Source organism: Platichthys flesus, chromosome 18, assembly GCF_949316205.1.
Source record: "Platichthys flesus chromosome 18, fPlaFle2.1, whole genome shotgun sequence".
Taxonomy (NCBI): domain Eukaryota; kingdom Metazoa; phylum Chordata; class Actinopteri; order Pleuronectiformes; family Pleuronectidae; genus Platichthys; species Platichthys flesus.
Genome location: NC_084962.1, coordinates 6,625,104 through 6,650,170, shown reverse-complemented (window position 1 = coordinate 6,650,170; position 25,067 = coordinate 6,625,104). Strand labels below are relative to the sequence as shown.

Sequence of the window (25,067 nt, the reverse complement as noted above, 5' to 3'; positions counted from 1 at the left end):
CACCACATACACACAGTACATTGTGGAGGATGCATGCATGTGTGTGGGTTGCATAGAAGGAAAGTTTGCATATTATTTGGCGGGTACTGGCTGGTTGAGCAGAGGGGCTTACAAACACTTAACATGTTGGACACTCAACACCAGACAAAGTAGTTTCCGGTTAGGTTGTCTGCTGCTTCTTCTCTACTATGGCTTCACTTCACTGTCTCAAAAGATTGCCCACTTAAGAGTTTAATTATGGAAATGAAAAATTAAAATTAAATACCCACTCAGATTTAACACCAAACTGAAGCTTAATGCAGCTATTAGCTGTGGCTCTCTGGCCCAAACATATTCTCATTAACCGTTATTATACTGGAAAACTGTAGGAATCCAATTTTTGTTCGAGCAGAAAAGTATTAATGCACACTATTCACCAAGAATGAACCAACAAGTAAACAAGGGATTGCCTTGCAAAGTGACCATCGACTGCCCTGTGCTTGTGTGTGTCACCACGAGCGAGAGAGTGAGATAGAGAGAGAAAAGAGAACTAGGGGAGTCCGGAGGTGCTGACCGAATGAATAATTGTGCAGCCATGAAGAAAGATTTCACCCAATTATTAAACAATATCAATCATTATGCGGCGCATGTTGATTTTATCGCGGTGGCAACACGCAAAACGAAGAAAGGACACTGAGATCCGTAAAATACTTTATACTTTAGTGGATCACAGATTGTGGGAGCCCTAGGCGAGATTTCAGATTGGGGCCCCCCCAAGGCCCCCAAACATACACATGCAAGACCGCAAGCGTTTTTTTTTTATATAATTTATATAATATATCACTTATATCGTTTAATATAGATTTTCAGAGTGTTTTCTGGCCTGATTCGCTCGCGGCGAGTGTAAAAAATGGAACAGACCCCGAATTGATTAACATGGGCGCAGAAAGGAGGCGGACAGCTTTTTGTGGGGGTTCGCGGCTCTTCTGCCTCTGGTGTGTCCCCAGGGTTAGAGGATGATGGTGTGACGTTACTGCATTGGTTAACATAGCATGTATCACGTCATGATAAATCCGGCCTCTCGGCATTTTGCGCCATAGGTAACCGCCTATGTCGCCAGGAGCCGCCCCTATATGTGGCCCAGGACCGATTTGCTTCCACAGAGCTTTAAGAATGTGACATGTGTACGAGACAACCTCTGAATGTGGTCTGAGGGATCTGATCTTAAGACACATTGAGGGTACATTTTGGTAAATTCAGACATGTACTTAGACCTCACCACTTGTATTAGCTGGTTGTGTGAAAAGCTTTGACACGTTCATTAACAAGTGAATAGTATCAGGGTCGTGTTCTCTGTGAACTTGTTTTCCAGCCTTTTTCTCCACAGTGGCCAAAAACCCTGAAACCCTCAATTAAATAGAATAAAATGTGAAGTATTCAAAAGGAATACCTGTAGTTTGTCTTCACCATTCCTTGCTAGGCTGCGGCAGGCTGTGTCTAGTTCCTCTCCCATTGAGGTAAGGATAGTTTCTTGTTCCGCCTCCATCCGCAACATCTTCTCCTCCAGTTCTGAAGCACGTCTCTGGTCACCTGACCTGACCTGTGGACGATGGCAGAGAGCTGAGTGTTTTAGATATATTACTCGGTTTATAACAACAAGTATTTACAGTAGAGTTTCTGTTGGTGTCTAGAGTAAATACACCCAGGTTTGCTAATTACAAAATCAATTGCAAGTTCTTACTGTTTATTTAATAATACACCCGCAGAAAGACAGACAGACAACTTCAGGCAATTGAGAGCCTATTCAGTTTCCTCTCACACAAACACATCCTGTTCAGTTTCCTCTGGCCGACACTGTAGATAGTTTCAGGATCCCGACCAGGACACAGTCAATCTATAAGTCGGGGGCACAGGGAACTGATCAGTGCTGCCCAGTAACCGTGGATCGTTATCCTGTCCCTGGGATAATAAACAACCCACGCTACATTAATAAGTGCCCCTTATTCTCCATTCAACCGATTTCAAATCAATACACGGATCACCCCCAAAGAGGCCAATACGACTTATCAGAGACCTGTCAGAGAGGTACTTCATCTGCTTTTGTATAACACCTGGGGAAGAATTGATGAAGTCCCGTTAAAAATAGTGCTGATTTGGCACCACTTAACCTTTCGAGTCATTCTTAGGTTTATACGATCACGTGCCCCAAACAGGGAAGCAATGTTCTTGCGATATTTTTTGCTTCCTGTTACAGATGAGTCTTTTTGTTCTGTTGATTTGTTTAAACATTTTAATAGAAAAAAATTAATTACATATACGATGGTTCTAAATTGTAAATGTATAAGTTAAACATACCTCATCATGCCACCTAATATTTCAATCTGTGTTGGACCTTGCAGGGCCAATGTGTACATATAGTAAACCCTTTGGGAAGTCTCTACGTCATGACATTTAGATATATTTGAAAAGGCAGGCTCGCAGCGACTACTATTGAGTGGGAATCTGGAAAGCCTTGCTCACTTTCAAATGCTGACACTAAACCCCTGAACCACAGCATTGTCTACGTTTTAGAGACTTCCTCCATCCTCTCCCGCCCCTCGGCTGCCTCTCTCACATACACACACACACTTTTTGAATCAATGGCTCAGACAAGCGCCTGTCCCAGCGGTTCAAACGGCTTGGGACGTCTGTGGTCTAGGCCGTCAGGAGGCTCTGGAGGCAAGCAGCCTTCTACTTCGTGCCTCATTTCTGTCTCAAATGTGTGTGTGCTGCAACTGGAGTCACCGCTCGTGGCTAGATAACAAAGATAACTTCGTTTTTTCCTCGAACAGCATTCTAAAGATATTTTTGTTATTTCCAGGGAGAGACACTTCAGCCAAAACGTAGGGATGAAGTTACACTTCAAAATCAAAGTGTGAAACGTGCACATGGCAGCCGCTGACGAAACTCTGTATAGTTTTTCGTATTATATTTCACAACCCAATGGGATACATGTTCCCATGACATAACAATGGATAGGATACAAGTTTTACTTTCATATTTGAAAACACAGTGAAGGGGTCAGGCCTTACTCTAACATCCATTTCCTCTTTGAGTAGTTGGTACTTTCTGAGCAGAAGTGCGTGTGTCTCGTCTTTTGTGCAAAGCTGCGCTGCCAGCTTATCACACTCATCCTTCATCCTGTCCAACTTGATGCGGAGCGCCCCACACAGCTCCTTGTCTGACGCTGCATCCTCCTAGAAGAGAGCAGATGTGTCAAAGGCCACAATACACAGGCCATAACTTTATATAACATAATATAATATGAGGCCTATCTGCTCCAATATTGTTGACTTCAAGCTGAATGCAGTTTGTACCTATACAGGAAATGGTACAAATGAGTTTTCAAAGTAGGCTTTTCATTTGCACCAGAGCTGTTCTGTGAATCATAAAAACAAAAAAGGACAGAGCAGGCTCGAACCCTAATTCACGTCTGCTCGGTACATTCTGAATTCAGAGAGTTCTGACATGTCATCCTGTGCAGCACAAACAGATAACATCATGCAAATGGCTATTGAAGGTGGTTATACGCCATTGTCTAAGTCCTTAATACATATCTCCAGCTTGCAAGGACAAACCTAGTTCAAACAGTGCAGTTTTCTTTGTACAAGGGGTGCATTATTTCACAACTCAAAATACAGTACAGTTGGGATGAACAATTATGGCAGAGTATCAGGAGTATCAGAAGTGATATACAAAATCCAAACTGTTTGGAGTGAGGAAAGAGAAACTGATGGAAAATGCAAGATTAGAACTGGAAGGAGGAATTAAGAGAGGGATTAAGACAGAGAGAGGGAAGATAAAGAGGAGGAGAAATCAAGAGTGAGAGGAAAAGGACGAGAAAATAAGACTATTTTAAGCTTTTTCTGACAGTCAACTGTATCAAAATTCAAATATAAGCTTTTGGCTGTGCTCAATGAATACCGGGCGGGCTTCTTAGAGACATCTGCTGCACCTGTGGGCTACTACTTAAAAACACTCTAGCAAACGCCCTTGTCCTCATTGCACTCGCATATGACACAATTACACTGAGCTATGTCAGATATTAATGCCATTCAGCACAGCTAATGGGCTAAACTCAACCATATCAGAGAAGACCATGCCCCTTAAGAAACAATGTACCCATGAGGATTCATTATGGGGGTAGGGTGGTGTGGGAGTAAATCAAGAGCACTCCCTGATCTCCAGCGCTTCCTCAATGAGACTTCTGAGGTCTGATATCAGGAGTTTTAAAATATTCACGCTTGGAGCTTTGGAACGGCCTCGAGGATCCATGAGGCACCACACACTATTAAGAGCTCAGCTTTCCTCGATTCACCCGCACTCAGAGGACAGAGCCCTGGCCAATGAGGAAAATTGCTCTAAATGAGAATTTTGTCTGTCTCACTGAGTCGGAAATATACCAGATGTTTAGTGGCTGAGGCATGTAGCCCTGTGCTGAATTTGAGGCATGTGTTGGTAATATCCTCTAAATGTCAATTTGAGTGTGACACTCTGTGATCCATGCCTAGGTGGGAAGAAAATAAATCACTGCTTGGTTTATGACCTTGACACCTCGAAAGATTTGAAAAAAGCTAAGAATTTATAATGTATCTGATACAATATCCAAAGATCTGCACTACTTTTTAGAAGTCTAAAAGACTTGATCAATGTGTTTGAATATACAATTTTATAATTTTTTGATAAGAGATTGATGAAATGACTGATAGTAGTCTTGCATCTGTATGCTAAATATGTACAGCCTGCAGCCAGTAAGCTTAGATTAACATAAAAATTGGTAAAAGTTTGCAACATATTATATTTAAAGTTTAAGTTATCATGAGCCACTATTTCATTCTTGATCTTTCCAGTCTGTATGCTATGTTAAGCTAACCAGCTGCTGGCCATAACTACAAGTATATTGTATAGAACAAGAGACTAGTATAATAAGTCAAAAACAAATGAGCATAACTGTTTGTTCAGTTGTACATTTCATTGACGAAAAAAACAAAATATATATATTATCGAAGGGACTGACCTTAAACTCCTTCAGTTGTGCCTGCATTTCACGATGCTTCCTTTTCCTGACGTCTTCCATCATTGCCTTCAAGTTGTCCACTTCCTTCTGATGCACCTCCCTCTCGAGCTGCAGCTGTTGAGCCAGTGCCTCCCGCTCCTCCTGCATCGTTGTCAGATTAGCCTGTTGTTCTGACACTCCCTTCTGGAGCTCCTTCCTGGTTCTCTCCTCCTCAGCTAACCGCTGAGCTTGATGGGAATGAGCCGAGGTCATGCGCTTGAGGGCGGCCTGGAGCTCTTCCTGCTTGTCCTGGTCTCTTTGAAGACGGCAGGCTTGGCTGTCGGCTCGTTCCTCCAGCCTCTGGTTCTCTTCCTTTAGCCTTGTTTGGATGGCAGACTGACGCCGAGTCTCTTCTTCCCGGGCAGCCGAGGCCTCCCTTACCTAGGATTACAAACTCTTTTATGATTTTATCAAATATTGAATTACTCTTTTCCTGAGGTTTAAGTTACACAATTTATTACAGCCCCTCAATCTAAATAAGACAAATTAATCTATGAATTATATGCCCATGTTTAGACCGGGATTTGTACAAGAATGTGCTTGTAGTTAAAAAAGCTATTTCAGAGTTAATAAATCTTTCAAAATTTAACTTCAGTTCTTGCTTACTATACTCAAATAGGTGTCACCATTACATAGCATTCAAATGACTTCATGGTGTTAGTGTGATCCTGTTTGATTCAATGGTAAACTGGTCTTGAATGAATGAACTGGGCTTGCGGATACGCTGATGGATTCAAATGTAAGAATAAGTAGAAGCATATTATGCAGTATAAACCTGACCAACTGTCTATGAACCTATGTCCCTGGTGATCTGCAAGAGAAATTATTTTTCTGGATATTCAGCCTCACACCTCCCGCATTTCCTGCTCCAGTGACAGCTGCCGCTGGCGGGTCTCGGACAGCTCCACGTCCTTGCGGTGTAGTTCTTCCTCGCGCTGGGCCAAGCGGCCAAGGATTTCAGCGAGCTCCCTGCGGGCTGCCTCAGTATGCTGGCTCAGCGCCTTTAGCTGGGCCTGAGAGTTCTCCTTTTCCCTGGCTGCCTGGAGGGAGAAAAAGAGAGAGCACAAGAGCATGGGAGAGGGGGTGTGTGAGAGGGATAGAAGGGAAATGAAAAATGACAAATGAAGAGGAGGAGGAAGATGGTGTACAAAGAGGAGCTCCAACAATAATGATGAGAGCAAGAGAAAGAGTGACAGAGGGAGAGAGAAGGAGCGAAACATATGCAGTACCAGCTCTTGCACTGATAGGAAAACGTTTGCACTCAGCTCCCTGATAAGGGACAATGGTCAGGTCTGTTCAAAGCAGATTGCTTCTAATACTCTGGCTTTGACTGGAATTTGCAAAGACTTTGCTGTAGCTCAGAACCTAATCATTTAATTGAGCACTTGATTCTCTCCCCTAATTCATTAAGGGGGCAGAAATGATTTTGTAATGAATTCACGTCACGTCGAGTGTGCCAGGTGGGATTCTGTCTGTCCGTCTGTCTGTCTGCGAGGCGTGAGGCTGCTGACTGCGAGTTTGGAGGTGATGGAAATCACTGGGAGGCGACTTTCAAGCTAACAATAATAGTCAGCTATTAATTATTCAACCGTGCACAACTGCTGTAACATAGCAGGAAAAGGTACTCTTGACAACTCGGCTTCATGTTTGTACAAATACATTATTCAAGAGTTTTAATCTGACTTTGATATAAAGCCCGCTGCGCTATAAAGACTAAACAAAACAAAGTCTGAATAAAAATGAACAGAAAAAGGCATGCTCAAATATCCAGCCTGTTGGCTTTGGTTAGGGTGAGTAGAAACGTTTATACAAACCTCTATAGCCCTATCTCACATAATTAGATATAATTTTACTAAAAGGGTATTAAAAAGTGTTCAGTAGCTATAAGTGCCAGAATTTCCTTAAAAGCTTTTAATTTCTCTTAATCATTAGAAGGCTGTTCAATACAGAATGCAAAGGATGTGTTTTTATATCACCCCTGCCTAGAGAGCCATAATAGTCTTTGGTATTGTATGGTATCTCCATATTGTAAGGAAATGTGACAGCTGAGCAACAGAGGTTGTGTCTAAAATTTCTCAAAATTCTGTCCATCACTTATCCAGTTGTAGTGACCTTCACCATCCACCAATGTATTCTGACACCAGTGTGGTACGGAACTACAGGGTGAGTTTGGCCAAGATAAATATTACTTCTCTTCACCGCCCAGAAGTAAAGATGGCACTAGACATCAGTCTGCTACTGGAGTTGAGAAATGCTTTGCAGTACAGACAATATTGATCACCTCACTTCTCAGAACGTGCTGTCAAAGTCAAAGCAGTCGAGCATGAATGAGCCACCTCGCGGCTAAGAAAATGCAACGCAGGGAGTCAGAGCTACAGTTGTTGCTCACAGTGCAGCCAGAAGGTTCGCTGCAGGACCAGCCAGCGGCAGAAGCTGCCGGAGTGTTTGTGACAGAGCTGCCTGATGATGATGAGTAGGGATGACCCAGTATTTGTGCTGCAGTACCTCGACAGTGTCTCAATATCTTTGACTTTATTCTGACAAACGGAGAGCTGACTGCTAAGAGAATGGTTCTGCGACAGTAGAAACAGACACATTAATACAGCTTTTCCCACAGAATTAATTGAATCGATGTCTGTAACAGTCAAGCTCTTCAGATTCCAAGTGACAGGTACACAGGGTAAAGAGTGAAAGATTCGTTTTTTGTGAGGGAAAGAAATGCATTGTTGCCACAACTGCAGCTGTAACGATGAGGTCTGACTGTCTACGTGGACAAAGTTTAAATCTCTTATGGCATTTTGAGAAGTGTAAAAAACTTTGGCCGGACGAATCAGAATGTGGAGGGCTGCCACAGACTAGATAGTTAATGGTAATGGAGTTTAACTGTAGCTAAAGAAAAATCACAATCACGTCTGAATTTTTTCATGCAAGCTGTTCAGACGTTTCACCATCCACTACCTCATACCTGATGAATATTGATACTTTACGACCAGAATAATGTCAGTTAATTTGTCCATGACACAGGGGATTTAGATTTAATAGACTACATTTGAAAGAAATACCACAGGGACATTCACATAGTTAGAGGCTAAATATTAGAGAGGCTCAAACATCTAGGAGACTAGATAGAGAAAGAGTCAAAAAACAAGAAGCAGCAGCAGAAACTGACACATCCTGACTTTTAGTGTCTTGTATAGGTCAAGCTCTCAAGCTCACTGGCTCCTATATTTTCCAATAATGAAACTCAGAAGCATAACATATTATTACATCCTGACTGCTGTTATACCTCTGGTCTATAACGCAGGCTTCCTGTTTCCTACCTGTTCTCTCAAACTGAACAGATGAGAATCGGAGAGAATCGGAGAGAATCACGAGACGATACTAGTATATTTATCCCAGAATGAATTGTTTCCACTGTGTGTGTGGACAGCTAACATTATGAAGATCAGCAGCTACAGTCACAGCTGCTACAGCAGACTGTGGTGTCAAAATGTGGGTAATGAATGCATCCCAACCAACCTGCGAGGCCTTGTCAGTATGGAATTGCGTCTGGGCTTTTGCCTCCTCCTGCTCCTTCTGCAATCTCTTGCACTTTGCCCTCCACTGGCGCACAGCCTCCTGGGCCCTGGTCTTCAATTCATCCCTGCTCCTCGTGCTCTCCTGGAGTAATGCCTCCATCTCCCTCCTCTCAGCCTGCTCTCGGCTCTGAAAGGGATGAATTTATGAATTAAGTGTATATTCATTCTTTATAATCGGAATCAGAGTTTTGAACCATGCTGTGGATTCTTAAATGTCTCATAGGCCTGACTCTGTGGGATCTCATTAATTGCGACTTTAGTCCTTCTCGATTCTTTAAAGTGTAATTTTGTGAAGAAGTGACCCAAGAAAGCCACTTAACGCAGCATGTTTCTAATTTGAATTACCACTCAAAAAAGCATGACTATTAAAATTACCAGCGGCTGATGAATTACAAGGTGTTACAGTAACCAAACAAAATACCTGTAACTGCTTCAACTGTTCCAATATACGTAGCTGCTGCTGCTCCCGCCGCGCCAGGTCTGATGACAATTCCTGCAATAGAGCAAAGAGGAAGGTTAAGGATGTGTCCTTGCAATAGTTCTGCAGCTAATTAAAGGAAAAAGACAGAAAAGCATAAAAAGAAAGACAATGTGGATGAATGTGTTTAGTTAGATTCGTTAAAATTATGAAAAAGGCCGCTGATGTGTAAAAAAGAAAGCAAGAATTTTGATTTTAGGAAAAATCTGTTAAAAAGGTGGATGTGGCAGGCGAAGAGGAGGACGGCAGAAAAAGACAGAGAGGGCAAAAGAAGGTTGAGACTGTGTTTACATTCTCACAATTGGATTATCTGCCACGCTGGTCTGAAAAGTGGTCTGAGATGAGAGCTGCACTGGATTACCTTCATGTCCACACGAAATCACAATCACTTTGAAGTTTCCAGTTTGATTGCAGTCGAGAGAGAGGGTGGATAAGGTTACTCCGGTATCGTTTAGGCGTCTATACTGAACAGGTCAGTCTGTTAGGAATAATTAGTCATAGCCTGATTAGTCCTAGACCTATTCAATTATACAGTTGTATATCAATTTAGTCATTGAATCTTCCAGACCATTCTCCTCATTATACTTCAATTTTGATCATTTACCGTTTAAAATGAGAGATTTCCTACAAATTAAAACCATAAGAGACGCCCCAGGTGATACACACAAACACCCACCTCATCTTTCAACACCTGTTCGGCAATAGGAGAAGCATGGGAGTTAAAACACATCATAGATTAGAGGAATGTGCTGGAGTTTAAAGTGAACGTTTTATTGACACCCGCCATGGCCTCGAATAGCCCTGCTAAGCAAGGGGGATGTGATTTTCTCAACTTTTTTTTCTTTGTCTTGGTACAGTGATGGAAGTGACACATTGTACCAGTTTGAGGAGGATAAATGACTGCTGGTTGACTTCTGATCTCCTATTCCAACTCTCACTTCATCTGACTGGTTTAAGAGGATCAAGTGGCATGGAGTTGGCGGAGGATACAACCACGGATGAAAGGCACCCCACAAACTGAAACAACCATGCTCAGGTTGGGGCCACCGCCATGGCAAAAGCTGAACGCACTCTCGTTTTGCTTTTATTCGCACCCCAGCTGAGAGATCCTTAATGTTTCCCTTGATTCTTTTGAGAACAGTGGAACCACAGCCAAATGAATGAGTGAGGAAAGACGTTCAAAGCCTTCTCTGAACCACTGGGTGTGGCGATCTCTTGTCATTTCATGATTACCACACAATATCTCTGACACACGAACCTCCACGTGTAAGCTGAGTTGGACCCTCTCCTTCTCCTTATGGTCCAAAGCCCTCTTCAGTTCCTCGACTTCATGGAGAACAGAGGCCTTGCACAGCTGAACCCGCAAGTCTGCCACTTCTTTTTCTAAGTCTAAATGATGTAACACATACATACGTGCATATAACACATACACACACACAAACACATACAAAATCAAACTGATTAGCGCAGGTTGAGAGAAAAAAAGTAGACTAGATAAGTACAACAACCTGAAGGAAAGTGATAGATAAGGGAGCAAGAGGACGAAATATACAGTACCCTTTAAAATAAATTAAGCCAAAGCACAAATTTTGAAGTAAAATCAAGATTTTAGTTTGTAATATTTAACCATTTAATAACTCAGCAAAAGTGCTGATTAGAGCCCGACCAAGTTATCTGTTTGTCGATGAAATCTGTCTGATATAAGCCTATGACAGACCTATCAGCATGAATGTTTGCACATATGAAACCATTTTGTTACAGAATAGACAATAGACAATCAGAAATGATGTGCATTTATATTTACATTTTGCTTGAAAGGGTGTTTTCTGTATTCAAGTTCTATATATTGGGTTGTATTTGTGGGTTCTTTTCATTTGAAGTTAATTATAATAAATTTTATAGTTAAACTGTAAAAAAAAAAATAAAAAAAAATATCAAGCCTCGGTTACACTTCTTATTTTCAATGTCTTTTCAGGTCATATAATGCTGTAAAATCATTTCATTACAAAAACAGTAAGATAAAAAATTATTTCAATGCTTTTCTCAAATATATTCTCAAGTTTGACACTATTTCTCTCTCATCTCTTTGTGCCGTATTTCAATCAATTTTCTGTCCTCTTACCAGCACTTCACAAGTCCTTCCACTGTCTTTAACCTTTAACCCTGTATCTGATCTCAGGTCTCTCCCTTCCGACTGTCACTCATCCACTCTTAAAGGTGTATTGATCCAGCTTTTGGCAACGTGTGTGTGCACTGTCTGTACATTTTTAAGGGGAAAATTATGAAAGAAATTCTATTGGTTACAGAGTAGCCATAACAATATATTCAATTGTCGTTTTCACCTACATATCCCAATCCTCTCTGTCTTGTTTACACTTCTTTGCTAAACTCCAGAGTGCAGACATCATTTTCAGTACCTGGCCCTCGCTGTCCACCTCTTCCCTCCGCCCTCTCAGTGTGGTTGCCATGTGTTTGAGCGGTGTGCTGTGAAGTATCCAGCTGCATCCTGTGAAGCTCAGTCTTCTCCTTACTTAACCTCAGCAGCTCATCTCGCATGTTCTCCACCTGGAGACCACAGAGAAAAACAAACCTGACTGGAACCACAACACCGACAGTGTCTTAAAAGTATCTTTGCAGCTAATTGAATTGTCTCACAGGGTTTCACGGTTCAGCTACATATCAAGGTAGAGTATCAACAAACAAACCTGTTGAACGAGTGACTCTCTGCTGTCCTCGGACTGTTCTAATCGTCTTCTAGCTCTCTCCAGATCCTGCTCCATCTAAGGAGAACAACAAGCGTGTCAGAGCAATACACAAATAACAAGTGGTAAAACAGGATGTGTGCTGTCTCTATAAACATTCAGTTGTAGATAAATCACAGAGAATTCTTCTTTAATATACAAACATTCCTTGAAGACCCAACAAATTCATTCATTCACCTTCTCCTTCTCTGCTTTCAATAACCGGGCTGCCATGGCCTCGTCTCTCTCGTGGGCTTGAAGTTGTCGTCTCCCTACCGTCTACAAAACACAAGCAGCATCACAACAGGGACACAGTGAGTTATTATAAAGGAAACACATGTATGAGTACTGTAGAAAAAAAAACATGAGCGGTACTGTTGCGTCATAGTATCCCCCCCATCTCGTCTTCTTGGAACAAGACACTGACATCATGGTGGATGTGTAGAAGAGCTTAGCTCCCACTCAATCCAGCTCTTTCTGAGCAGGCTGTGGTGATGAATTGCCGGCTGCTAGCAATAACAGCTACCCAAGTGACTCATCATCTATTTGATTCACATCACAGCGGGGCCCATCGGTGGGGAATAAATGTGCCCTCTGCTCTACCTCCTCTCCTGCTCTTTAGTAGTAAAAGAGATTATTTTCCTCTTCATTTCCTCATGCTTGTTTATTTACCCTTAATTTTTGGACAAATGCATTATTTCCCATCTCCCCGGGCCCTGCTGGTGTCCCATTAGGGCACTACAGAGGAGAGGGATGTAAATGAATTGGTAGCTACTATCATTACACAGTGTGTGTGTGGGAGAGAAAAGTCTTGCTCAACAAGATTATCGGTCTGACTGAAGCTACACAGTGCCCCTCTGTGGTTGATTAATGAACTGCAGCAGACATGAGAAATTAAAAGAGCGATGCCAAAACACGGATCATTTTATATAAAAACACGGTCCACAACAGTAACCAAGAAATGGATGGTTTCATTATTTTAGTGAAATAACATCACGTTGATGATGTATGATTTCATTATTTGTGGAGCTGAATCAAAAGTAGAAATATAAAAAAGAAATAACACCAGATATTGTGTTCTTTACTGAATGTGCACACCCAGTGAATGCACCTAGCTGTGAGTCTACTCCACTAAAGTGCACCTAATGACAGAGCTCTCTCAGCTGTTAGTGCTTTTAGACTAATACTTCACCCAGAAAAAACACGACTCGCATGAAATATGGGAAAGTTGCAATTGCTTACTTAGCCGCCATTTGCGACTGCATGAAAAAAATTCCCTCGGTGAACTTTATAGGAGCAGGAGGGCTCAGTGACACAGCGGGAACAAACAGAAGATGGAGGTACATTAAGAGAGGGAACCCGTCAGTAAGACAGTGCATTACACTTCCATTATACAGGGAAATAAAGACTTGTTTTCATGTTCCGTCACTGTGGTCGAGCATATTCTATGGGCAGCACCACAATAATAAACCACAGTACTTAACTGTGTGGAAGAGTAATATTCAAAACAAGGTAGCGGTTTTAGTAGTTAAACTTACGGGAAGCAATTAGCACCATCAAACTTGAATTTTAATCCCTCTGTATATGAGTTGGCAACCAGAACAGCTTATGGTTTTTCTAAGAAAACTGAGGTTTCATAAATTGTATAAAGGTCAATGGTCTGTATTATTACTCAAGAACAACCAACAGGAATTTATTCATTTTGATAGTCCTGAGCAACTCCCCCCCCCCCCCTTAACTGTCTGTTTAATTTGTCCTCATTGTGAAAAACAACTCAGGACCCTTATCTTACACATCGTTGCATCTAGCAAGACCTAAGTGTCTTGAGATCCACACAGTTGACATTTTCCTGTCCAGCATCCATATTGCTTCTAAAGAAAATGTGCTTGCACCGATCTGAGCTTCGATTGGCATGTGTGGTTTTAAAGTGAGTGTTGTCAGGTGCACTGTCGGCACATAGCGTTCATGAGGCAGTAGACAGCGACTGTACTTTTGACGAATAAAATCCTGGTCTGAATCCAGTGCTGCAGAGGTTCACTGTTACTTTAACCATGTATTATAAAATTAGTAATATTCACTGTACTTTACTGTCAGATTTACAGACTGTGTACAAAGATGGACGACAATGTGACAATGTGTCGATATTTTGGCTTCCTCTCGTGGCAGTAGGAGGAAGTGGATACGCTTCATCGATCGTGTCTATGGTCAGATCCCTTTTTAACTGGGTTTTTCTGGATTGTCTATTTTGAGCTTTCACCATTTAACTATGATGATATCCATGTAAGACAGAGTGACAACCTGCTTTACATACAATAATACACTTGATCAACTTCATGCTCATTTGTGTTTACTTGAGTATAAGTCTAAATTAAATTTTGAAATCTGATGGTATGAAACAAGAAATCTGAAGATCAGCTCAAATCAGCATGTTGCGTCCTCTGGGGAACTCCATGAATAGCATGATAACAACATTTCAATGTTTCTATGAAGGCTAAAATCCCAATTTCATTGAAAGTTTTTTGATATGAGCGAACAAGATTAGAATTATTTATGATGCAAAGATTGTCCTTCGTATAACATATTTGAAAGACCTTCAAAACACAAAATTCAATCCAGCATTGAAGGTCTTAATATTCCACATTCACTGAACTTTTAAAAATAACCAAGCTCCAACCAAATTTGAGAGACTTTTCTTTAGTGTATTAAAGACTGTTTTCCACATGTGGTGGCTAATTTTGGTTGTGTGCCTACTATTTTTATTTTAAAGTGGGTTTGTCATAGACTGTATATAAAGATGGACCAAGTGACTGCTCCCTATAAGTGAAGCAAAAGTTTCTTGTTCTCCCGCTGATGGCCGGATGCAGTATAGGTAATATACCCTCTCTCCTACAGTAGGCGTATAGCACATAGACAAAAGTGAAAGGGAAAATACATGTTAAATTTTTCTCAAAGATGATTTCTGTAATTTTAGGTTTTCTTATCTCAACTGCTCATTTTCCAGTAATTTCAATTCATTATTTGATGTATTAAAATTGGGGTAAAGCTTCATAATTGACAGCTTTGATGATTCGCAATTGGTCCAGCACATGCAACGGTGGGACCTCAATGCCGGCGCTCAATCCGTGCTCGCTATTTCGCAGACTCTGACTCCAAATAATTCGGCACAAGATGGCAGAGATCGTATCTGGGATATTTGGGTTTTATATATTAGGAATACGAGTGTTCTTATCAAACTATACCTTTTCACTACTTAGTGACGTTCAGCCTAATTTGTTGTAAACTTCTTGCTGTCCTATGTGCTTCTATTTTACTTTTAATGTCAGATAGGATCTTTTTTTCCATTATTTTTGGTTTCATTTTATAGAGTGAAAGAACATGAGTGTCAACTGGGAGGTGTGGGATGGAGGAAGCGCAGCAGATGAGTGGAGGCGAAGAGTGTCACCTCCTGCAGCTCATCGGATAGGCCCACCCGCTGCTCGGGCCGCCTTTCTCTCTCCATGCTTGTCTCCTCGCTGTGCATCTCTCTCTCCAGCTCCTGCAGCCGCCGCTCCACGTGAGACGACACCTGCAGACATTCAGAGGGAGGACGCCTCAGGTCACAGAAACATCAGGGAACGGCAGCAGGATGTGATAAATGAGGCAACAGGAAATTAAAAGTGTGGGCGACAACAATATATTTTAGAACTGATAAAAAGTATTATACTTGGCATGCAAAAAAAATTGCTGTCTAATCAGGAAGCATCAAATCCAGCTGTATAACAGTTAAGCTCTTTATCTTGTCACATCCACAACAAGATTAACAAATATGAAGCATGCTGGCTGTCATTGGAGGCAGCAGATTTGTCACAGCAGTAATGGTGCGGTGAGAAGCCATGTGACTGGAAATTATACTGTTACATTTGCTAAAGATTTATGAAGTTACAGTTAAATAAAGAGAGCCACATGCCCGTAGCTGTTTTGCATTCAGAAAAGGAAAGAGAATGTGCATCCTTCACGCTTTGTATGGCAGCTTTCATCCTTCAATACCTGTGATGAACTCTCCTTAAATTCATGATGCATCCACTTCTCTTGTCAAAGCTGGTAGAAAAACGTACTGGTAAGTACTGGTAATGAAATAGCCACAACTTACTGAGTCTTGTCTCTGGGATGTTGTCAAGTGCCCTGTGAGGCTCTCCATCGCCCGCCTGGTGTCAATATCAGTCCTCGGAAAAAACACAGAACTAACAATAGAGCAGACTGAAGACATTCACACAACAGAGTTCTCAGCCGTTTTGAAAAGTTCTATTCCAGAACATCATGTGACTAAAAGTAGTTATGCGGCTTCAGATGTGGAAATAAAGTGGTGGATCGTTTAGGTGTCATCAACAGCCCAGCGAAAGGTTTTTTGATAATTTAAAAAATGTAAAATATGAACACATGTTCAAAGAAAGATCTGCCGCCCTTTGACTTTGCAGTTGTATCTGAAGTTTCTCATGATCCTTTCATCATTTTCCCATGAAGGAGATTTCAAAAACCTGAAGTCAATGTATTTCTTTTCAAATCTCAAGTGAAAACTATTCATGTGCAGTGGATAAGAAAAGAATAAGATCAGTAACCTGCACTGGTGCAGACGGAAGCAAAACCACGAGTTAGCAAACAAAATATTGTGGAAAAACTGTGAGCAGGTTAGGGTTAGGGTATATGGATGGATTTACACTTTGTTTGTTAGAATAAAATCAGCGTTTATTAAATGAGTACAGTTTTATCCAAAAAATAAAACTGGTATTAATTGTCAGTGTAAGTCTGAAGGAACAATGATGTTTCACTATTTAATTTTATAAACTGCGAAGAATGATTTAAAATGTGGCTCAAATGGTATTGAATGTATTTATGATGGCTATTGATTAAGAGATTTGTAAAATCAACAAAAGGATAGTCATCTGTATTCAAGTTATGTCATTTATATGAAAGGGCAGGTAACCCCTTTTTATTCATGGAATGTGGAAATGTATAAGTGTATTGTTTTGTTTTTGGAATACACTGAGAGGAAATAAACAAAACAAAAAAAAATGATTTATCCGTTTCCTCTTTTGAGATTTCATTACATTTTTACTTTGCATTAGCACCATTTCAGAATCTATAGATGTCAATGTTGAAGCCTTTAACAAATATTATGACAAATTGTTACATTGATTTTTTCCTGTGGCTAACATCGAGACAGCTTATTCTCCTTGAAAATTTTATTCAGCCTTCACCACCTGGTCTGATCAAATAAATCCAACTGGTGAATTCACTTGTGTATTACCCGCTCTGCTGGTTGGAGGCAAACAATAATTTTTTTAGATGTTTAATGTTCAGAATTTTGTCTTTCATCCCAGTTACCTGTTCCTCCTGAGGATTTCTCTATCCAGTTCATCAGACAGTCTCAGCTGGTCACTTTGTAGATCCCTCAAGGATTGGTTTATAGAATGAATCTGTGTGAGAGACAGAAACACACACATTGAATACACAACTCAAAACACGAGCAAAGCAGAGCAGAAGTAGATATGACTGCATTGACAGAGATACACATTTATAAGAAAATTAACAACATCTGATTTGAAGTCTTATTAACTTCCCTTTCCTTGTGAAGATTAGTATAGCTAATATTTTTCAGCATTTCCTCTTGTGTCAACTTTCTGACATGAGGTAACAAGCAGCACTGATTAGTGGTTGGTCTGTGGGCGCTGCTTACACCGTCTCCTGTCCGAGTGGCATCCTTCTTGAAGCGAACACCGGCCGACTGAGACCTCTTCCTCCTCCCTGTGGAGCCTGTGTAGTCCCTCAGTGGAGAGTTAGGGTAGAAACGCTGGCCTTCTGATATCACAGACAAACAGGTGTTATAAAGCGTTTTTGGGAACAATGTGATAAAACAGGTTTAAATTTGAAAAATTGTTAACAAAACAAAACCCCACAAACTCCGGGAAAGTCCTCAAAAGTCTTTCCATTGCTCCATACCTGAGCCTGAACCAGCCTCCAGGTCACTTGTGTGCAGTGTGGAGGCCGAAGCTGAAGCACTCCGAGCACCATTGGTTCTACTCAGCCTCTGTGTCTGCAGCTGACTGATCGACTCCTCCAGGTTTTCCCTGAGCTTGTGCATGAAAAACAGGGAGACATAATTAAAAAACCAAGAAGACAGAGAGAACAGCTACTAAATAAAATCACAGCCCTGCAGATGGCAAAGGAGGAGGAGAGCTAGAGGAGAGCATGGCAATGACATTTTAAAGTGACAGAAAATGAAAACTGAATAGTGGGAACTGAATGTACCACTTGATAACTGACAGATATAATCTCAACAATATAACAAGCAGGGTTTTTCCTGCAAAGCATCCCGAGGCAGCCTCCTCCAACAAATTACATGCCACCTCCAGCTCTTGGCAAAATCCTTTGACGGGTGCCTTCATGGAAAAACATAATTTTCTTACAAACGTTGCACTTGGTGGATTTTCCATTTTGTAACATGCAGCATTATGTTGATGTGGTGGCAATGTATCAATAAAGTACTCTAGTAAAGGCTCTGCCAAAACTATCAAAAAGGAAGTTTTATGTCCAACAGTAGGAATGTGTCAGTGACCCTGATATTTTGTGACATTTGAATATTGTTGTTTCGCACTTAAACTCTTAATTTTTTTTTTCTAAAGTGTTGTTACAGCCCACAGTTGAAATGCTTTCAACAACAGCAGAAATGGCAAATACGATCAGCATTTACTACAAGCAAGTTGATGAGTTGCTGTAAATTTATCAGGTATTCAAGTAGAGCACAACCTACTAAAAGAAGTAGAGGTATTGGTGATGGAGAGGATCACAAAGTTCAAGACAGGGCGAGGTTTCAGTTCCCAAAGACATTAGGAGTGTGTTAACGCAAACCCAACGATAGAGTGATGATAATGCCACTTTCGGTCAGCATAGTTTATTTTTGGGAAACAAAGGTTCACCATTAAAATACGTCATAAAGACTAATATACACATGTAGCTAACAACAACGTTGTTTTCAATCAATTCAAATAAAGTAAAAGATAATTCACAGGAACCCTATTGCTGTGTAGGTGAAAAAGATTTAAAAACCCGTAAAATTTTACTTTTACATAGTAGAACAGTGAAACGCTTTCCACTGAGGATTTTATTGACACCTTTAGAGGCAGAATATTTCAGCCTCCTAGTTTTGATTGTACCTTGGCAAATACATTGCTTGTAAAAAAAACAGCGTTTGATTCAGTGTTGACTCGGTTTAAGGCGCGGTGCACATACACGTGTACACACATGATCAGGATGGTTACCACCTCAGCCTCATTTTGAGCCAGGAAAAACACTTACTACTTGGAGTAGAATGATCCCAGAAGTGTTATTGCTGTGCACTGAAGATGTGGTTTTAGGAAACTTCCAAACAAATCACACTGACACGTCTGTCGGTTTTCCAGCATTGCAACAAGAGTACTAAAAACACCCGCTGGAGAAAGTGACATTTTCCCATTCAGTTTCCTTTAGCTTAGTTTGTTTTGTTCAAAATATGTAAAACTGGTATTGATATAAATCTTCTAGTGGTTCAGTAAGATGGATCTGTTATTGAGACATGGCCGTGTGCCATGGAACGACCAGTATCAAACATGTGATACTAAAACATGTGTAAATACATAAATGATAGAACAGGTGTCTCACCAGTGCCATGGCTTCAGCATGGTCGTCTGTATGGTCCCTGTACTGGCCCAGCATACGGTCTACTTTGGTCAAGTTTCTACTGGTGCCCTGCCAGAGACAAGCAGCTATTCATTAATATTCATTGATAAACATGAATGAATTCATACTCACGCTTGTATTTACATGTGTTATAACTGCACAGGGATGCTGGTGTTCAGTTACTTTAAGTTTTACCACAACCACTTCTCAGACCCATGCTCTGTGTTAGTTTGCGTGGATGAATGGAACGTGGACATGCAGGTGCAGCACCTGTAACGTGCTGGCCAGGGTGTCGATCTTCTCGCATATGTCTGTTGCTCGGTCCCCGCCGGCGCCGACCCTGTCCCGGCCGGCTCTGCGGTGGGCTTCACGCCCCCGACGCCTGTGGCCCTGCGTCCGGTCGTACGAGTCCGAGCCGCTGGATGTGTCCATAGCTTGGGTTCGCGACAAAACTAACACGCCCGACTGGGATAATGTGTAGATTAGTGATCGACCACCAGCTTCGTCAGCGCAAACCGCGGAGTGTTCACAGTGATGTTAATCAGATTAACGACCACGGTGGGACGGTTTGGAACTTCCAGTGAGATAAGTATCTTAATCACAGCAAACAGAACCGGGAGTTCAGTCATCTTCCATTTAGCAACCAGCGGAAGACAAGAATGCAACTATCTGACCATAGCAGCCCTGCAGCTCCCACTGGTCCCCTCCCAATCAATCACAGCCATTGTTGTGACTGACGCTCCTCCTGGTTAGCAACAAGTGGCATCTCCACTGCTGTGCGTTAGCTAGCTTACCCACCGTTAGCTCACTTATTTAGCTCTGAGATAAAACAGCGAGGCCACAGAACACTGCTCGCGTCCACCGCTTAAAGAAACAGAGGAAGTACTTGCTGTTTGTGTGAATAATTCCAAAAGAAGACGCTTGTTTTAGTCGCGTGTATACTGTCAGCTAACAGGAGAACGGCTCCACTGTGCTATGGCAACTTGAACTAGCCGCGTCTGAGCAGGAACACAACACAGCCCGGAGGCCGTGAAGGATGCCGGGAAGTGTAGGACGCTCACAGCGGAGCAGTGGAGGAATTTGTTACCAAAGGACTACATTGTCCAAAGGTGTGAGTTTGCGCCACTGCTGCCGCTGCTTCTGCTCGAGAAGAGAAGAGAAGAGAAGAGAAGAGAAGAGAAGAGAAGAGAAGAGAAGAGAAGAGAAGAGAAGAGAAGAGAAGAGAAAAGTAAAGTTAAGAAAAGAAAAGAAAAGAGAAGTCATACTAAAAAGAAATAAAAGAAAAGGTCAGATCTTGTGACTATTCTCTTAATAGTACACTAATAGTCTGTATTTGAATGGTCAGAAAAATAAAGAAGAACTAAATATATAGAATAAAATAAAGTCATAGAGAACAAAGACGATTACAATCAGAATTTATCATGTTATGAGGCAGATATCTTTACCACATATATAGGAGACTATCAGCAATTTAAAAAAGCCTTTCCAACATCATTGTTACAGGTTACAGATTCTTTTTTTCATGTTATGCCCCGAGTCCAGTGTTTGGTATTTATTTTAGTAAACTTTCGGGAAAGATAAAATAGTTTTGAATCAACCGTTTGATTTCTCAGAAATTAGCCCTCTTTCTAACTCCCTGTCCTCCCATCTTTCCCTCCTTTCCTCCCTACTACCATCCTGGGTTTTGTCTCTAACAACGATGAGATGAGGTAAGGAGTTTGGTAAAATGGTGCCAAGGAGGGGGGGGGGGGGGGGGGGGGGGGGTCATGATCCCCTACACATCGATGGACCTGTAGTGGAGAGAGACTCCGACTTCATATTCCTCGATGTGTTCATCACGGATCCATATCCTCGGATTCAGCAGACTCGGCAGTCAAAACTGCCCGAAAGCGTTTATACTTCCTGAGGAGACTCAAAGAGTTTGGCATGGCTGCAAAAACTTTGACAAACTTTTACAGGTGCACCATTGAGGGCATCCTCTCAGGCTCCCTTACTGCCTGGTATAGCTGCTCCGCTGCTGATCGCAAGGCCCTGCAGAGGGTGGTGAAGAGTATCATCAGCTGCCATCTCCCTTCCGTGCAAGGCATCTACAACACAAGATGCCTGAGAAAAGCACGGAAGATCACAAGAATGTCACGGCTCTGATGACGCTGTCATTGGTGCATGTGACAATAAACTTTGATTTCATTTTGATTTGACTGTGTCGCTCTCTCCGTCCACACCTTCACATTCCTGCTGGGCCTCCCCTCCAACCTACTGGTCCTCTTCGTGTACCAATTGGTACACCTTATCTTGCTACGACAATTTCAATGCCTCTCAGCTGACCGTTCTGCTGCCCCTGGTCGTGACCTCGTTCTACACTCTGCGCTGCGTTACTCTTGTGTGAAGCTCCAATCTACCGCTCATGGGGAAGAGGCGAGTCCTGACAGTCACTCTCTCCACCCTCACTGTGTTCGTGGGGTGCCACGCGCCCTACAACGCCTCGCACATCGTTGGGTTTGCCTTGAAGACAAGTGTGGAGCGGAGGGCGTACGCTATGCTGACGAGCTGCTGCAACGTTTTCCTGGAAGAATCTGGGGTCGGCAAAGTCACTTCAGCTGAAATGAAGGGATTCGGCCTCAGTGCATTTACACCAGTGGTGCTGCAAAGGTCAAGGCCGCACCGACGCTCTCTGAGAGGAGCCAGGCCGGGGCGGAGGTTACTAAAGTCAGCCAGGAGTTAGGTCACAGTCGAACTCCATCCACACACATGGACCCACCATCAAGCCAGAGAACGTCAATGCAGTTTTGCAAGTCTCTACAAATGTGGAGTTGTCCTGTCCCAGAGTTACGTCTGTGGTTTTTGCTGATGATACAAAGTGACCCATTGTCCTGGGAGTGTTTTGTCCTGTGGGAATGGACTTTTCTCACTGATACATATAAGGTTTGATTCCCTGGTTCACTGGAGATATGAAAGTTTGAAATTTCCGTGTTTGCATTGATTGATTATGGATGATTGATTGAATAAGCATCATTAATGAGGTTTGTTTGATTAATATAAAGTAGGATTTAGTCTGTGTAGCCGGTCGTCTGTTGTCGTGCTAAAGCAAACACAAAGGATATCACGATGCCTAAGAATCTTTACAAAAGTCCTAAAGAAAAATCGTGAATAGTTAACAAACCTTAGGTGCGCACACCACCACCAAGATCCAGCAGTCTGTTTGTGAAACCACATTTATATGAACTAGACTATTATTTGGTGCGGCACTAAATAACACACAACTTCATCACTGCTTCAGCAGAAGGATAAAGGTCAAAGGTCGGATGAGTCTGACGTGAAATTCTGCACAACTAATTTTAACAAACCCTGAAAATACCCGACAGGAAGCTGGTGTTTAAAACAGTCCACGGTTACCCAAATGATCCAATTACTGTGAAATGAAATGTGCATTTTAATGCAGATCCACGAGCGGGAAAACAAAGTAAATTTACCTGAGTTCAGTAAATATATGATCCGTCAGTTTCTCTTAAGATAATAGAATTAAATCTGGGGAAAGTGCAGCTGTGGAGAACAAGTGTTTCCCAGTTCAAATAATAAATATATGAATAAATAATAATCAGGTATTGAGTATTTTTTAGATATTAATGGTGGGTTTTCATCATTTCGATTGTTTACCAACCATCTTCTGTAATAAAAGAGCAAACCTTCCTCTCAATGAAAAATCTTTGTTATTTATTCAGTAATTTATTTTGTAAGAAAAGTCAGTCTGGAGTAGAGGGAAAGAAAGGGAGGGAGTGAAGGGCATTGGGGGACGTTGGGGGTGTGGGGGGGGTAAGGGATGTGATGACTGACAGGTCGATGAACGACTTCTCCTCCGTCTCTTTCATCTGTTTCTGCAGATCCTCACCGTACTACGCCCTTCGGCTTCTCCTCACAGCTCTCCTGCAGGAGACTCAATCTGCTCCACCATCTTTCCCTCTGTTTCCCAGGTAAGGTAGTTGGTGGCGGTCTGCTCGTTCAGGGCGAAGTATTCATCCACCAGAGTAATTGAAGAGGGATGTGAATATTTACAGGTCAGATTCAAACTTTGAAGAGAAAACTATACCATTTCCCCCTCGTCGTGCTTTCTCGCTCTTTCTTTTCCTTCTCTATCTTCTTCATTTCTTTCCTCTCAATCTTCTCCATCTTCTTTGTTTCATGTTTCTCCTTCTTTTCTATCTCTTTCTTTTCCTTCTCTATCTTCTTCATTTCTTTCCTCTCAATCTTCTCCATCTTCTCTGTTTCATGTTTCTCCTTCTTTTCTATCTCTTTCTTTTCCTTCTCTATCTTCTTCATTTCTTTCCTCTCCATCTTCTCCATCTTCTCTGTTTCCTGTTTCTCCTTCTTTTCTATCTCTTTCTTTTCCTTCTCTATCTTCTTCATTTCTTTCCTCTCCATCTTCTCCATCTTCTCTGTTTCCTGTTTCTCCTTCTTTTCTATCTCTTTCTTTTCCTTCTCTATCTTCTTCATTTCTTTCTTCTCCATCTTCTCCATCTTCTCTGTTTCCTGTTTCTCCTTCTTCTCCTGCTTATTCTTTGGCTTCTTCTCCCTTTTCTCCTTCTTCATGCTCTGCTTGTCATTTGCAGCATGTTGAGTCAAGGGGTCAAGTCCATATTGCACTTCAGCAGAAGTGAGGCAGGAGACTCCATGTGCTCCACCATCTTTCCCTCTGATTCCCCGGTGAGGTTGTTGGTGGCGATCTGCTCCTTCAGGTTGGAGTATTCACCATCCAGCTCCATCAGGGTGAAGTAATCATCCACCAGCTTCCTCAGATGGGGGTTTTCATCCACCTGCTCCTTCAGCCGAGTGAATTCAGCTTTCAGCTGTCTCAGGGCAGAGTAATCAACCAGCTCCCTCAGACGGGGGATTTCCTCCACCAGTTTCCTCAGATGGGGGTTTTCATCCACCAGCTCCTTTAGGACAGTGAATTGAGACATCAGCTCCCTCAGGAGGAAGATGACTTGAGCCTCTGGCTCCTTCAGGGCGGAGTATTCATCCACAAGCTCCCTCTGACGGGGGTTTTCATCCATCAGCTCCTTCGGGGTGAAGTTTACATCCATCAGCTCATTCAGGGTGAAGTTTATACCATCCAGCTCCTCCAGGGCCTCCAGCGTCCTCTTCTCCCTCTTCAAAACCAGGATGGTTTGGCTGGGGTCCTGCAGAGTACTGCTGCTGGTGCACTTTTGTTCCTGGGTCATGTCTGTTGAGATGATGATCCTCTGCATGTTGATTAACAGGTGCTGCAGTGGGACAAAGTTGTACAAAGGGTTTGAAGAGCGACTTCTTGCGTAGCTGCTGTCTTCTGTTGGTGTCGTCAGTGGCGGTGAATGGAAGTCACAGGTGAGATGTATCTTGTGTGTCTCTTGTTGAATCGCGCTTGTCCTGACTGTGGTTCCACTCAGAGACGTGGTTACTTGTATAGAAGTTATTTGGGCTTTGATCTGTTCCTCAACTCCACTCAGCTTCACAGCTTCAAAGCTTTAAAG

At 42.1% G+C, this 25,067-nt stretch overlaps 1 protein-coding gene across 1 annotated transcript in view; it reads right to left on the bottom strand.

Annotated features, from left to right (window-relative positions):
• The window catches only part of LOC133973829 (centrosomal protein of 128 kDa-like), a 40,407-nt gene extending 19,861 nt beyond the window's left edge, over positions 1-20,546 (bottom strand). Inside the window, exons 1-17 of the mRNA XM_062411894.1 lie at positions 19,834-20,546; positions 19,546-19,632; positions 17,848-17,980; positions 17,585-17,706; positions 17,233-17,324; positions 16,001-16,073; positions 15,314-15,436; positions 12,070-12,150; positions 11,836-11,910; positions 11,548-11,695; positions 10,389-10,519; positions 9,074-9,145; positions 8,594-8,779; positions 5,926-6,114; positions 5,036-5,455; positions 3,051-3,215; positions 1,430-1,579 (exon numbers count right to left, since the gene is read on the bottom strand). Coding sequence (XP_062267878.1) covers positions 1,430-1,579; positions 3,051-3,215; positions 5,036-5,455; positions 5,926-6,114; positions 8,594-8,779; positions 9,074-9,145; positions 10,389-10,519; positions 11,548-11,695; positions 11,836-11,910; positions 12,070-12,150; positions 15,314-15,436; positions 16,001-16,073; positions 17,233-17,324; positions 17,585-17,706; positions 17,848-17,980; positions 19,546-19,632; positions 19,834-19,995 — 2,409 coding nt within the window. The 5' untranslated portion in view covers positions 19,996-20,546. The remainder of the gene's footprint in view (positions 1-1,429; positions 1,580-3,050; positions 3,216-5,035; positions 5,456-5,925; positions 6,115-8,593; positions 8,780-9,073; positions 9,146-10,388; positions 10,520-11,547; positions 11,696-11,835; positions 11,911-12,069; positions 12,151-15,313; positions 15,437-16,000; positions 16,074-17,232; positions 17,325-17,584; positions 17,707-17,847; positions 17,981-19,545; positions 19,633-19,833) is intronic.
• Between the last annotated feature and the right edge of the window lie 4,521 nt (positions 20,547-25,067).